This window comes from Oikopleura dioica, chromosome 2, assembly GCF_907165135.1.
Source record: "Oikopleura dioica chromosome 2, OKI2018_I68_1.0, whole genome shotgun sequence".
Classification (NCBI taxonomy): Eukaryota; Metazoa; Chordata; class Appendicularia; order Copelata; family Oikopleuridae; genus Oikopleura; species Oikopleura dioica.
In genome coordinates this window covers 14,171,502-14,185,735 of record NC_137292.1, presented here as the reverse complement: position 1 = coordinate 14,185,735, position 14,234 = coordinate 14,171,502, and the positions used below count along the sequence as shown (strand labels likewise).

General features: G+C 39.4%; 6 protein-coding genes across 6 annotated transcripts in view; 4 read left to right on the top strand and 2 right to left on the bottom strand.

Annotated features, from left to right (window-relative positions):
• The window catches only part of LOC145700298 (histone H4-like), a 66,965-nt gene that overhangs the window by 29,406 nt on the left and 23,325 nt on the right, over window positions 1-14,234 (top strand). The window lies entirely within an intron of this gene.
• LOC145698433 (baeyer-Villiger monooxygenase-like) lies at window positions 89-1,886 on the top strand. Its single transcript, XM_081775636.1, has 5 exons — window positions 89-151; window positions 561-1,331; window positions 1,374-1,515; window positions 1,557-1,638; window positions 1,680-1,886. The coding sequence occupies exons 1-5, from the start codon at window positions 89-91 to the stop codon at window positions 1,867-1,869; spliced, it is 1,248 nt and encodes a 415-aa protein (XP_081631762.1). The 3' UTR covers window positions 1,870-1,886.
• On the top strand, window positions 2,626-4,255 carry LOC145698432 (baeyer-Villiger monooxygenase-like). The gene is made up of 4 exons (XM_081775635.1): window positions 2,626-3,684; window positions 3,728-3,869; window positions 3,909-3,990; window positions 4,032-4,255. The coding sequence occupies exons 1-4, from the start codon at window positions 2,626-2,628 to the stop codon at window positions 4,219-4,221; spliced, it is 1,473 nt and encodes a 490-aa protein (XP_081631761.1). The 3' UTR covers window positions 4,222-4,255.
• Window positions 4,258-5,077, bottom strand: LOC145699295 (uncharacterized). The gene is made up of 4 exons (XM_081776565.1): window positions 4,895-5,077; window positions 4,701-4,804; window positions 4,497-4,655; window positions 4,258-4,455 (listed from the first exon to the last, which is right to left on the bottom strand). The coding sequence occupies exons 1-4, from the start codon at window positions 5,064-5,066 to the stop codon at window positions 4,285-4,287; spliced, it is 606 nt and encodes a 201-aa protein (XP_081632691.1). The 5' UTR covers window positions 5,067-5,077; the 3' UTR covers window positions 4,258-4,284.
• LOC145698430 (uncharacterized) lies at window positions 6,002-7,336 on the bottom strand. Its single transcript, XM_081775634.1, has 8 exons — window positions 7,326-7,336; window positions 7,170-7,282; window positions 6,986-7,131; window positions 6,843-6,944; window positions 6,651-6,701; window positions 6,420-6,608; window positions 6,273-6,378; window positions 6,002-6,228 (listed from the first exon to the last, which is right to left on the bottom strand). Exons 1-8 carry the CDS (start codon window positions 7,334-7,336, stop codon window positions 6,002-6,004), a joined length of 945 nt encoding a protein of 314 aa, XP_081631760.1.
• On the top strand, window positions 9,848-12,021 carry LOC145697960 (uncharacterized). The gene is made up of 8 exons (XM_081775166.1): window positions 9,848-10,427; window positions 10,533-10,630; window positions 10,673-10,900; window positions 10,945-11,017; window positions 11,095-11,241; window positions 11,284-11,562; window positions 11,786-11,919; window positions 11,962-12,021. Exons 1-6 carry the CDS (start codon window positions 10,379-10,381, stop codon window positions 11,487-11,489), a joined length of 801 nt encoding a protein of 266 aa, XP_081631292.1. The 5' UTR covers window positions 9,848-10,378; the 3' UTR covers window positions 11,490-11,562; window positions 11,786-11,919; window positions 11,962-12,021.

Below are 14,234 nucleotides of genomic sequence, written 5' to 3'. Positions count from 1 at the left end.
AGAAAAAGATGATCGACTGGTTGATCAGTCTTTTGGTCAGCCTTTTTTATTATTATGGCTGGCTTTGCGCGATCGTAGCAGTTCTGAGATGGCTGTTAAGGACGAAGTATCAGTTGACAGATGCTCAGAGAAAGGGGTCTTCGAAATATCGGTTCGTTGTTGTTGGCGCAGGAATGGATTTGTCATTGAAATCATAGAAGAGAAAAATATACGCTAGAGAGTTTTTTCAGTGATTAATTCTATAACAAGGCTTCTCTGGCATGATCGTCGCATATTTCTTCAAAATGATGGAATTAAACTTTACCGTGATTGAGCGAGGATCTGAAATTGGCGGAACTTGGTACTGGAACTCCTACCCGGGAATTGGCTGTGATGTGCCGAGCCATTTGTACTCGTTTTCTTTCTATCTCAAGTCGAATTGGACGCATTTTTTCTCCTATGGTGGAGAAATTCACAAGTATATGATGAGCTGTTTTTACCATTTTGGTCTCGGAGATAATATAGGAAAGGGATCAGCATTAATTCTATCGATATTAGGTTAGAAAATTTTGAACCCAAAGAAAGAGTTTGAGACAGAAATAACCCGAGCCTTCTGGAATGATAATACTAGACTCTGGGAAATCACAAAACTCAAAGATGGCAAAACAACAGAGGAGTCGTACAACATCTTGATTTCCTGCGCCGGAGGACTTCATCGACCAAACTGGGGTGGATTCAAAGGAGTTGAGAAGTACAAAGGCCTCAAGGTTCATACAACTCGCTGGCCTCAAGATCTCGACTTGACGGGAAAACGAGTTGGAATAATCGGCTCCGGAGCATCTTCAATTCAGATTTTACCGTCAATCGTTCGTCAGTTCAAAATTGAAAAGCTGGTTCATTTTCAACGAAACGCAGCATTTGTTCTTCCACGAAATCAATTCGCTTATTCCAATCGCGCGAAATCCATTCTAGCCGTCTTTCCCTTCGGTATTCTCTACAGATGGTCTCAGTATTTGATCCGCGAAATTCGATTCATCTTTCTCTGGCGATTTTGGAAGCTTGGAGTAAACAAGTGGATCCGAGGACTTCATGCGACGGGGATTAGAAAGCATATCAAGGATAAACGAGTGGCAGAAGCGATGGTTCCTGACTATGTTATGGGATGCAAACGAATTCTTATATCGGACGAGTTCTACTCAGCACTCAACAAGCCCTGTTATAATTTGGACAACTCTGGCATTGTCGAGCTCAGCGAAAAAGGAATAGTAACGAAAGATGCGGAACATGAGCTCGATGTCATCATTTTTGCAACAGGATTCGACTTGTCCTCGAATTTTAACTTCTTGGTTGAGGTTCACAAGAGATTTTTATTCAAATTACTGATATGATTCTAGCACAACCCCAACCTCGAGATGCTGAAGCCGGATGCCGAGAAGAAGACTTTCTGGGGAGTATTTTATCCAAAGGTGCCGAATCTTGTTGGTTTATTAGGACCAATGACTGGTCTTGGGCATAATTCTATCATTTTCATGATTGGTAGGCGTGGAATTCTGAATTTATAAATATGAATATTGTAGAGTGCCAGCTCCAAGCAATCATAAACGTCATCAAATTGCTTTTTGAGGAACGAAAAGACTGCTTCGTGGTTACTGATAAAGCGTAAGAACCTTTTCTGCTAGAAAATGTTAAATCCGAACTAGTGTTGATGAATGGAACGAAGAATGGGTCGAGCGAATCGAGAGTTCCATCTGGGCCCGATCAAACTGCGTCAGTTGGTATCAACAAGGAGATCCAAACAATCGAGCTTGGGGACTTTGGCCAGGCTCTACTACTGAGTACTGGTGGCGAACCAGAAATATTTCTAAGAAAAATTTCAAGTTCTTCAATTAATTTATCTCTGTTAATAACAGACTGTTATGAATAAAATGAGCCAAGGCAACAAAATGACCTCGTTTGACATTTTTTTTAATTATGCTGTGGTAGAAATCCTTGGCGATATTTTTCTGTTTTCAGACGAACCAACGTCCTGTCTCCTTGACTCCGGGTTCGCTCAAGACCCCAAGGGATATGACTTCAATAAACGTACAGTTTGATGAATTGGTACTAAGCAACTTGAAGTTCGGGCTAAGTTCAAACTCATACCTTGGCAGCCAAGGCTTGACGGAGATAGATCAAGGTAGCCAAAACACCAACCCCTCTGTAACCATCTTCCACATGATCTCGGATTCACACACCTTCTTTGATCTCAGTCACGAGATATCAAACATTGGGAAGACTATTTATAAGAAGTTACAGTCATTTTTCAACAACAGAAAGAATCTTTCTAGTGCCAAGAGATTTGATAAAAAGCTCACCTCGACAAAGGTGAAAATGATCGACTCGTTGATCAGTTTATTCGTCAACATTTTCTATTATTACGGCTGGCTATGTGCAATAGTGGCTGTCCTCAGATGGTTGTTCAGGACGCGGTATGAGTTGACAGATGCTCAAAGAAAGGGGTCCTCGAACTATCGGTTCGTTGTTGTTGGAGCAGGAATGGACTTATCATTGAAATCATAGAAGACAATAATGTATTTTTGTCATTTTATTCAGTGATGAGTTCTATGAAAAGGATTCTCTGGAATGATCGTTGCAAATTTCTTCAAAATGATGGAATTAAACTTTACTGTCATCGAACGAGGATCTGAAATCGGCGGAACTTGGTACTGGAACTCCTACCCGGGAATCGGCTGCGATGTCCCAAGCCATCTCTATTCGTTTTCTTTTTACCTCAAGCCCAACTGGACACATCTGTTCTCTTATGGTGCGGAGATTCATAAGTACATGATGAGCTGCTTCTACCACTTTGGTCTTGGAGATAACATAGGAAGGGGTCAGTTTATTTTCAGGGTCTGTAGTATCAACAAGACGAGTTGTTGGTGTCTGATCCCAAAAAAAGAATTTGGAACAGAAATAACCCGAGCTTTCTGGAATGATAAGACTAGACTTTGGGAGATCACAAAACTCAAAGATGGCAAAACGACAGAAGAGTCCTACAATGTTCTGATCTCATGCGCCGGTGGACTTCATCGGCCAAACTGGGGAGGATTCAAAGGAGTTGAGAAATACAAAGGCCTCAAGGTTCATACAACTCGTTGGCCTCAAGATCTCGACTTGACGGGAAAACACGTTGGAATAATTGGTTCTGGAGCATCTTCGATACAAATTATACCGACTATCGTTCGCGACTTTCAAATTAAAAAGCTTGTCCATTTTCAAAGAAATGCAGCCTTCGTTCTACCACGATATCAATTTGCATATTCCGATCGGGCAAAATCGATTCTGTCCATCTTCCCCTTTGGTATTCTCTACAGATGGTCCCAGTATCTCATCCGTGAGATAGGCTTTTTCGTTCTCTTGCGTTTCTGGAAACTTGGCGTTAACAAGCTCGTTCAAAAACTTCATGCGGCTGGTATCAGAAAATATGTAAAGGACAAACGCGTAGCAGAAGCGATGGTACCCGATTACACTATGGGGTGCAAACGAGTCTTGATATCGGACGAGTTCTACTCCGCACTCAATACGCCCTGCTACCATTTGGACAACTCTGGAATTGTTGAACTCAGCGAAAAGGGTATCATTACAAAAGATGCAGAACATGAGCTGGACGTGATTATATTTGCAACAGGATTCGACATGTCCTCGAATTTTAATTTCTTGGTTGAGGTACATTCGATATTATCTGCTGATTTGACTGAAAAAATTCTAGCACAACCCACATCTTGAGATGCTGAGGCACGATGCTGAGAAGAAGACTTTCTGGGGAATATTTTATCCAAAGGTGCCAAATCTTGTTGCTTTATTGGGGCCTATGACCGCTCTCGGACATAGTTCAATTATTTTCATGATTGGTAGGGAAGTTCTGGACTTCATATTCATTAAAATTGTAGAATGCCAATTGCAAGCGATTATAAACGTCATCAAAATGCTTTTCGAGGAACGAAAAGATTGTTTCGTGGTTACTGATAAAGCGTAGGGAAAATTCTTGTTAAAAAAGTTTTAACAAGAACTAGGGTGAATGAATGGAACGAAGAATGGATCGAGCGAATCGAGAATTCAATCTGGGCCCGATCAACCTGCGTCAGTTGGTACCAGAAAGGAGACCCGAACAATCGAGCATGGGTGCTATGGCCCGGCTCCACCATCGAATACTGGTGGCGAACCAGAAATATTCCAAAGAAAAATTTCGACTTCTTCAACTAACTTCTCTCTGTTAGTCATTAAATACGAAGTTACAATGTCACTATTCTTTTTTGCTTTTATTTTCTACAAATGAAGATGAAAAAGCCCGTTTGGTCTTTGATTGCAAACAGGGCATTTTCGTTCTTTCCAAAAATGGTCTGTACAGTCTTTACAAAACGTATGTCCGCATGAAAGCGCCATTCTTCCATTTTTAACCGGCTGAACGCAAACGACACAAGCTTCGTACGAGTCCACCTGAAAGACAAATGAGATCTCCATCAGTATTTTCGTCAAACCTGTTGTCTCAGCTCATGCATTTGCCCCTCGACTTGTTTGATCCTGCTCTCAGCTTGAGCCAGTTTCGCTTCCAATAGCCAGATTCGCTCTTTGTCTTTTATATTTTCAATTTCCGGGTAGAAATCCGCTCCTGACGTTAGGCCAAATCTTTCGGCCGCCTAGTGAATGGATTGTTTAGCCTTTTTCTTCAATATGATCAGTACCTTTATGTAAGTAAGCGGTAAAATTCCAAGGCGATCTTTTTCGGCTTTTAGGCGTACTACTGCCCAATCTCGGTCGACTTTGGATTCGCACAAGATTTCCAGCTCTAAATTATTCATCAGACCATTTTTCGGCTACAACAGAACTGAGAGCGCTCGACTAAGACTACCGAACACTTTTGAAGCTTCAAACTTACCATCATTTTGAAAAACTTCGAGTTCAAACTCATATCTTGGAATAAAGTCAAACTTTGCATAGGCTGTGTTGATATCGAATCGTTCTAGCGCGCTTGAATTTTGTTCATTTGCACTTGAAAATTGATCGACTTCTTTTCGCAGCAGCTCCAGGAGATTTTGAGGTACACTCATTTTTTCTCTCCAAACAAATTGTTTTGAAAGAAATTTTCTGGGTAGTTTTTAGCTTTTCAAGTCACATGTTCGCACTTGCAAAAAAGGCGTGAAAATTGCTCAAAAAGTGGATCAATCAATTTTGATTCTTTTCGCAAGTTTCTGATATTGTTTTCTCTCAGAAGAGGATTTGGTTTCGTTTCTCTTTTGGATCAGAAAAGGATCAAATTCTTGAGGGGTCAGAAAAGCGAGGGTAAGAGCGACTTTCGTGGGGCAAAAGCGCTTTGTCTTGGATAGCGATGCACCTGGCACTTTGCCATAAATGGACCTTGAGGCTTGAGAGCAAGAAAAATATACCCTTGCTGTTTGACAAAGTTGAATTGACTACAAATAAACTCAGAATACTGACGCGATTCTAGTTGAAATCTAGAACGAAAATAGACAACGAAAAACTCCAATCAGAATAACTGAAACAAAACCTACTTGAGGGCAAATTAGCTTTTTCATACAAAATTTTATTATAAATTAATTAAATTTATAGCGATTGTTACAAAAGTCAAACGTTACGTGATACAAGACAGGCCAAACATCCAATCCATCGTGGCTCCCAATTGTTTCTAAATTTTCGATTTTGTCTTCTTCATCCAAGTCTATGCGCTGCAACTCGTAATTATCGGTGCTGTCACCGGGAATCACATAAACCGATGCTCCAATCTTGATTGAGGAATAATTGTAAACTCCCTTAAAAATTTTTCTGTCTCAGATATTGTGTTAATAATTACTTTTTGTAAAGTTCCATCCAGGGTCCATTCTTGGTTTTCGAGCCGCCAAATATTCTTCTTGGTGCTATCGCTATCTCCCCCTATAAGAAGCAAAGAACCAGAATCCAAGCCAACAAGGCCATGGCGCGAAGAGCCTCTTATCAAAAATACAATAGCTTCCGAAAATTAAAGCATTTACGTTGGATGGTCGACGAGACTAGTCCATTGATTATTTCTAAATGTCTCGACTTTTGTGTTTCCGTCTGAGCACCAGCTTCCAACTGTCGTTGGGTTACCTTCGTAAAAAGCAAGATAACCAGTTGCATGAGTGAATTTAGAAGAATTCGTTGGAGAGCAAGTGGTGCCATCAAATTTATCACATAAATTGGCGAGTTCGCTATTTTCAGGAAAGCATAATAATGCTTTTTTAACTCAATCAAACTTAACCCAAAATAATAAAACTTACCTTCGGTACCACCATACAACGCAAGAGTAGCCGGAGGAGCACCTCGAGAATAAAAGCTTAATTCTGCTGAAAGTTGAATGAAATTGCACCCTTCAAGTCGTGCGATCTAATAAGCATTTCTTAGCTGATATTATTACAAAAATAAACTTTTTGCCTGTTATCTCCTCCACTAAAAATGTGAAGCTTATCATAAAGAACAGCATAAGATGCTCCTTCGTAAACATAATTGTCTGAAGGTGCTGTGATGCTCGGTTGATAAGATGACACTCCGTCTCCAGATATGACATATGAGTTCGAGATACCGCTACTCAGAAGAATCATGATTGCAGTTTCCTCCTTAATGTCGTCTTATAATAAAAAATTAAAAAACTGGTTTACCGGAGAAATCGAGGGGGGTTTCGTTGTTGTAGTAGAGGGAGTTGAATTTACCTTCAATAAAATATTTATTTATTTATTATATATATAATATATATATATATAATTATATACTTCTATTTGAATATAAATTCATAAAAAACAAGCCCACATGAGCGCGGTATTTTTAAATTTCCCATGCGTTCCGCTGTTAACCTCTTCATTAAAACAAGGACACAATGCCATTTGATCAAGGTACTGATCATAACAATCATTGAAACAGTCGTTCGTTGGTTGACACTCTTTGGAGCATACATTCTGAGAATCGAATTAATACGTGAAGATAAGAGGTTTCTTACAAATTTTTCAAGAGCTAGAAGCAAGCAGACTCGATACTCCTCATTTTCCTCCTGGGCGTTTTCGCAAGAATTCTCGCAAAGATAATTTTCACAGTTATCGCAGCCACCAGGACATTGAAGTCCACACGGACAGAAAGAATCACAAGCTTTTAATTATAAGATTTTTCTTTGTTAAAAGTCCTACATGAAAAATTGTCCAAGCATTCGCTATGACAATAAGAACTCTCACAATCAGAAAGACAATTAACGTAGCTCATTCGGCACTCAGTCAAGCACTGATCATAAAGATCCGGCACACTTAGTTGGAAAATTATAACTGTTATTTTTGATGGGCGCTTACTTGCATTCCATGTCTGTTTTAGGGCCGAAAGCCCTCACAGCATAATCATAGCAAAGTATTAAAAATACTATCTCTTTCATTGTTCTAATGCTTTCGCAAAAAATTGCAAAGTATTTATTAACGTCGTTTCTTACAAGAACTGTGGGAACGATTCAAGCCCGGACAGAAGGAGAAATTCGGAAAGAGAATCGTTGAAGGAGCAAATACCTTTCGAATATACGGTATACCGTGGTTTTCCATCTTAAGAGCGCCCAACTTAAGAGCGTTTTTGCCAATATTTTCCATATTTTGTCATCTGCAAAAATTCCAACTTTAGAGCGTTTTTGGGTATTTTAAATCATCAAATCAGAATAACGTCTATTTCAACCTGAAAAAATCTTTAAAAAAGCTGGTTCATACGCTTTTTCTTAGTTGAAATTAGTGACTCTGATTCAAAGATCGAAAATATTTTATCATAAATAGGTAAAAATGACTTCGGATGCATTGTTAGAGTTTTGGAAAGAGCTCATTTTATGCATTTTCAGCATCATTTTTTCCCACTGTCATCGTTGCTTGATCGTAAATTTTCCAACTTAAGAGCGTTTTGGTCAACCCTTGTCATCCGAAAAACGCTCTAAAGATGGAAAACGACTGTACTAGTATTTACGCAAACACGAACAGACTCAGGAAACGAAGATTATTCGACCCTCATGCAATAGTTTAAAATCAGTTTTTTTAATTTCCTAATAAAAATTCCCATCAGTATTCCTCTATGTTGTCAAATTCGATTGATCCTCCTTAGCAGATCCGGCTTAAAATTAAAAATGCTCCGCGTCCTGCTCAAAATTCGTTGATCAAGGAGGCCTTCATGGCTTTTAATTTAACGACTCAAGGTCTGCTGCCATTATTGCCATTAACCTGCGCCAGGGCGGATTGAGTTTCAACTTACAAAGAAACGTAAAACGTCAAAAACGCCAATTTCAGCGGAAGCTGATTTTTTGCATATGCAGTAAAAAATAAGAGAGAAAAGAATATCGGAAAGCGAAGAGGCGAAAACAAAAGAAAACGATGATTTTGAAGAGTTTCTGTCAAATGCCGATTATTTTATATTATATCGGAGCAGCTGTATTTTCCGGCGGAGTTATTTTTACGAAAGGGCTAGGAAATTTAGTTGTAGTAGAATTTGTTTAAAGAATAATTGGAGTGAAGAAGTCGTAAAAAGGAATCAGAACTTTTAATTCTGAAGCAATTTTCGATCGTAAAAATGATCATAGAGGACTTTCGTTTCATTCTTTCGAAAATTCTGTAATTCTGTAGAATAGCAGTTGATTCTAGTTGATGGTATTTTGCTCACGTTACAAATATTCCAAGCCTCTGCGAAAGCTTCATTCTCCCGGAGAAGACGAACATGGAGCACAACCGGAATGTAACTACATCACTCCTTGTCCTGCTGGTAAAGTGTCATTTTCTGAAAGGCCGGCAATGATCAGGCACTCTCATTATACTGCAGGAATATGCTGTCTTTTTGACGTGAAGAAAAACACGTTTTTCTTTGTTATAAAAATATATCTAAAGGAATGTCGCAAAACAAGCAGTTCCAAAAAAGACCAGAAGATGATCCATCCGCGCCCGCAATAATTGCGCTCGCTGGAAATTACAAAAACATTCTTCCTAAATGTAATGTTTTCTTTTAGCATCCGGATACCGAGCCCAAAACACCACTTTCCGATTTAAACCGACTTGCTGAGTACAATTCAACGCGGCTGGAGAAGAACTGCGCATTGTGTCATCCTTCCTGCTTGAAACGGGCTTTGTCACTTGCAGACGCGAATGTTTGTCTTCAATTAGTCCTTGCATAATTTCAGAGCGTCCTTATTTTTTTAAAAAATCCCAAGACAGCCAAGAGTCATGCGAGAAGAGATGTTATTCAAAAGAATATGCACTCCTACACTTCATAAAGCGACGATTAAACTTTTAGATCAAAGGGGATCAGATGGATAGTTATGGTGGTTTAGAAATAATTTCATACTATAAATATCTTTTTTTATGATCAATAATTTATTGACAATAAAGTTCGAAAATTGAATCCCCCTTCAGGTGTAGTTGGAGTTCCCTTACTAGCTATTGGGGCTATATTACTTGCCGTCGCATTTTGCTACCCAGATGACTCGAAAAAGGTACTTTCTCTTTAGTTAGGAATCCTTACCCTTACCCTTCTAGGAATACAATTACATCGGAATAAAGCGACATCACGTGAAGCTCGATGAAGTTCCTATCCGCTCAAGAAACTCTATTATGATCGATAAATATCATCTCGACGAAAAATAAGCTGTATCTCCCTGTAATAACAACAACTTTAAACAAAAAATGAGCCTCAAATAAAGACTAAGACATGCCTTATTATTGACTTCAAAAAGCCGTCTTTACGATAAGGAATAATTTTAATTAGAGATCTGCTGAGAAATTATAATATACATATAAACAGGCTGACTTCTCGAGTGCTTGAGTTAATTAAGAGTCTTCCCTTTCACCAAAGCTCAGAAATAAAAGGAGCTCTGTGGAAGTAGGCTAAAGACGTCAGACATGACGCCGCGCTGAATACAAAGCACTAAAATTGCTCCAGCAGTTTTAAAGTTATTTTTTTGAATAGGCAAAAATCAGAGAAAAAAATTATTGCAAGCGTAAAATAAAATGTAGCATAAATGTAGGCATAAATTTTATAAATGAATTCAAGTCTCTGAGAATTTTAATTCTCCTTATCTTTGTTAAATTTAAGCTTGTTATGTCCTTGTTTATAAGTTTGTTAACATCACTCTGTTCTCTTTTTCCCCGAAAATATGGGCCGGGAGCTTACTCTATCGCCTTTTATCTTCCCCTCTTTTTACATATATTTTAATATGTAAGGAGAATAGTCTCCAAGCAAGCGTAAAAGAGGACTCCGATCGGTGAATTCTCCTTTACACTTTTAGTAAAATCATCGAAAAGAGAAAGACCTCGGTGTCAAGCTCCGAATAGTTGCGATTAAGCCGCTTGAAGTAATACTACGACCTCTCAGGTCACGCTGCTACTGTTCGATGAAACCGCTGATAAATATTTTTTCGAAGAAGAAGGTCAAACTTCAAGGTAAAAGTCAAGAAAAAACCTTAGCAAAAAAAGATACCGACCCCTGTATGGAAATTTTTTCCTTAGAAAAGCGCCACCGAGCGAGAATAAAATAATTTTTTTCAGGCCAAGTTTACGAATGCCCGGAAATGGACGAAACTTTCTTCTTCGATTTGAAAGCAACTCCTCATGTCTTCAAAGGAGAAAATCGAAATGATTTTATGGTTCGCCAGAGCTTAATTTCCATCAGTTCACGTACTTTTCAGTCCTTCAAGTTCGATCCTAACATTCGAATGTTCACCGGAATAGTTAGATGGCAATTGCCGCATAATGATAGAATCGCTGAAAGCTGGTTCCAGTTTAAATTTACGGAAGATTACCAAAGCGTTGAGAATGTTCAGCGCAAAAATTACGATACGGCGAAGCAACAAGTAGATGCCGTTTGGAAGAATAAGAATCTTATGTATGAATATATTCAGCCTAAAACGAATAAGGTAAGAATATACAATAGATATATGTTACTTTAAATCATTCTCAGAACGAAAAATGGCGAACCTTTGATATTTCGCTCGAAGAATGTCCGACCATTAGTGGAATTCCGAGGGTCTTATGTAAGTTGAAATTCCTTATGAATCTTAATAGTTTTAAAAAGAGAGCTTGATAAGGGTTTATAAAACTTAATTCTAAGACATTTGCTGTTCTGCGATTGAACGTCGCCCAGAAAAATCGTTGGGTGTTTATCGTGCTCCTGGCAATCGACAGCTGCAGGAGCGCCTTATCAAAGTCCTAAACAACAAGCGCCACAAAACACAAAGCATAAAAGAGCATGTAAATGGTACGTCAAACCGCTCTTTTCCTGTTTTCAACCAAAGATAAGCCTGCGACTCCCAAACCCTAGCTTCCTTGGTGATCGACTTCATCCGCCGACTTCCGCAGCCAGTCCTGTCCGATGAATTCCTCGAAGACTGCCGAGAAATCGTCGCGATGGAAGACGACATCGAGCAAATTCGAAACTTCAGGAACCGGCTTCTTCCTTCATTTTTGATAAGAAAGACTTCCTACTTCTATTCGATAAGAGATTAGTTTTGACAGCCGCGCGCAGATCGCTCCTTTCAGCCATTCCGAAAATCAATTTTGACACGATTGATTACCTCAGGTACGTTTACGGAGAATCATCATCAATTCTAGCGCCTTTGAGTCATCTTTTTGCTTGTCAAGCGGTTTCGGTAAATGGGGTTATAATATAAATTTCGGACTAAACCAATTTATGGAAGTGCATTTTTGGATTACCAATAAGATCGCTGTATTTTGCCTACCGGCCAATCAAAACCCTGATCCATAAAATCACTTCCATAAATTGGTTTAACCCAAATTTTTAGCTACCACTTCCACCTGGTAAGCAGTTTCGAAGAGTCAAAAATGGATCCCTTTAACCTGTCTGTATGTTTTTCGGCTCATCTCTTTCGTCGCGTATCGTCCACCAATTTCGCCACGGGTCCGGAAGTCGTTCAAGGTAAGTCCGCACGCTAACCACCGTCATCAAGGGCATTTTCAGCCGCTAAAACGCTTCAAATCCAATGCGAGATCCTGTACCTTCTCATCAGCCGCTATCCGGGAAGGGACTAGAGCTCTTCGTTTTCTTGGCAGTTTTAAATTTCCACAGCTGCTGGTCTTCTGTCAGCGCGATAGAGGGCTTACGACACTGACACCTAGATAACGCAAAAAGGGCTGGACTCTATTTTGGAGGGGTTAAGGGAGGACCAAAGCGATTATAGAAGAGCCAAAGAAGAGCTTAGGATGTACTGGAATCGGAGATTGTTCCTTTTGATTGACCGCCTAACTCTTATCTAACGGAGCTTTTAGACGTTTGAAGAAGAGTAGTTGAATGGTATTGTTACTTACAACAATCTTATAACATATCTTTCAAGCCCAAGATTCGAGCACCGTTTCCGTTTCCGTTTTAAATTGAAACCGCCCAATTCCGGGTGAAATGTTAAACATAATAGACAAGCCTCTTAGCAGAACAAACGAAGTATTTAAGTATTCTTAGTCCCCATAAGTTTATTTTTACCAACGATCCTCTACCTGCCGTTCTTCCTGCCGAATACACGAACAACTTCAAGCGAAATAATTTCAATACCCTGATGGAAATGCTTTAAAATGCGCTTTAACTGAATAAATCTCAGTTTTCTTAAAATTCTTTTGTTCGCAAAGAATGTTCTTGGACAGTCCAAAGAGGGGACTAGTAGTAATTTATTGTTCGTGGAGCAATTAGTCTTCTCAGTAGGTGTCCGCGCGTCAAAATGGACTATTTCGTGGATACCGAGTAAATAGCCCCTTTATACAGTATTTTACTGTTTTCGTCATCTATGAAAATCAAAATAACAGTTTTTACAGATAAATTTCCAGCTTTAATTTCAGTAAATGAGAATGGTTTCTTTTTTAATCAAGCGTCACGTTAAAACGAACAAAGCCAGGTTCTTCTTCTTCCCATTTTTCTGACCATTCGAATACTTGGTATCCGTAGTCATAAAAGCTTTTTGAATGGCGAGTAACAGCGTCAGATTCCCCAGTCTCCTCATTTATTTTATGGACAGAAACATTGAATTTTGGATCTCCTCCTAAGAAGATGTTTGTTTAAGTCTCATATTCTCTCTGCGCGATCCTGAAGGCTTGGATATTAACCTTTTTTCTTTAAACCAAAAGTGTATTCACGAAATGTCACAAGTTTTGTTCTTTCTATAAACTCTTCATAATCATATAAGTATTCTCTACTTATTATTTCTCTTTCTTCCTTATCGATTTCAAACTTGACGCTCCATCCATGAGCATTAAAAAGAACGTTCTCACATTTAAATTTAAAATTGACTGTTTTCTGACCGAGAGAGAGTAGCCGTAGAATCTTGTTTAGTTCTTTCGAAGTCATATGATCGCGGTAACCACCGTGTTCAACAGATCTGTCGTTTTCAGTGAAATGTCCCGCACCACCTTTCGGGCCCAAGATTTGCATTAATTGCTGTCCGTTGGTTGACAGAATTGGTTGCGTATTTTTGCCACGGGAACGACTTGATGAAGAATATGAGTGCACATAATTCTCATTATACTCGTTTCGTATATTTTCGAAACTTGATTCCAATGTTTCTGCCTTCTTCGACATTTCATTCGATATCTTTGGGGGAGTACTGGATTGTGCCGCCCTGCGCCGCCCAGCGTTGCCCGGTCCGGAACCAATCGACTCTCATTCGACCAAACCATGACCTAGGAAAGAGTTCTGAACAAGAGCGAGAGTTGGGCCCCGCCAACCCAATGACTCATTGCCAATGAGTCATTGGCTTACCGGACTAAATTTCGACCCGTATTTCTAGCTTAGCTGGGTGGTCATATGACACAGTTTTAGAAAGCCTAGCTTCTGGGCTTTCATTTGGGCACAAATTCAAGGGGTCTGGGTCATGCCCGCAAGGCAATTCATGGGACCTGAAGTCCCAAAATAGGTACTAAAATCCTTCAAACTAATTTTTCGATGGCCGTCCGGGCTCGAGAGTAGTCAAGAGTCACATATTTAGAAAGCTGAGGCTCTGAGCTTTCAGTAGAGCTCAAGAAATCTTAGTGCCAAGTGGTTTGTGTCCACCTGGAGGCGCTAGAAGTTGGCGGTAAAAATCCGGAAATGCCGGAAAACTCGGTTTTTGAGTTGTAAACTCTACAATTATATGTATAAAACATTTATAAACAATAATTCATACATTAAAAAGTTTAACCGCGGTCGAACCGGGTGGTCAACCGGGTGGTTCATCGTGGGCCATAATTCCATGTTTTTGAAGGTTTCTAGAG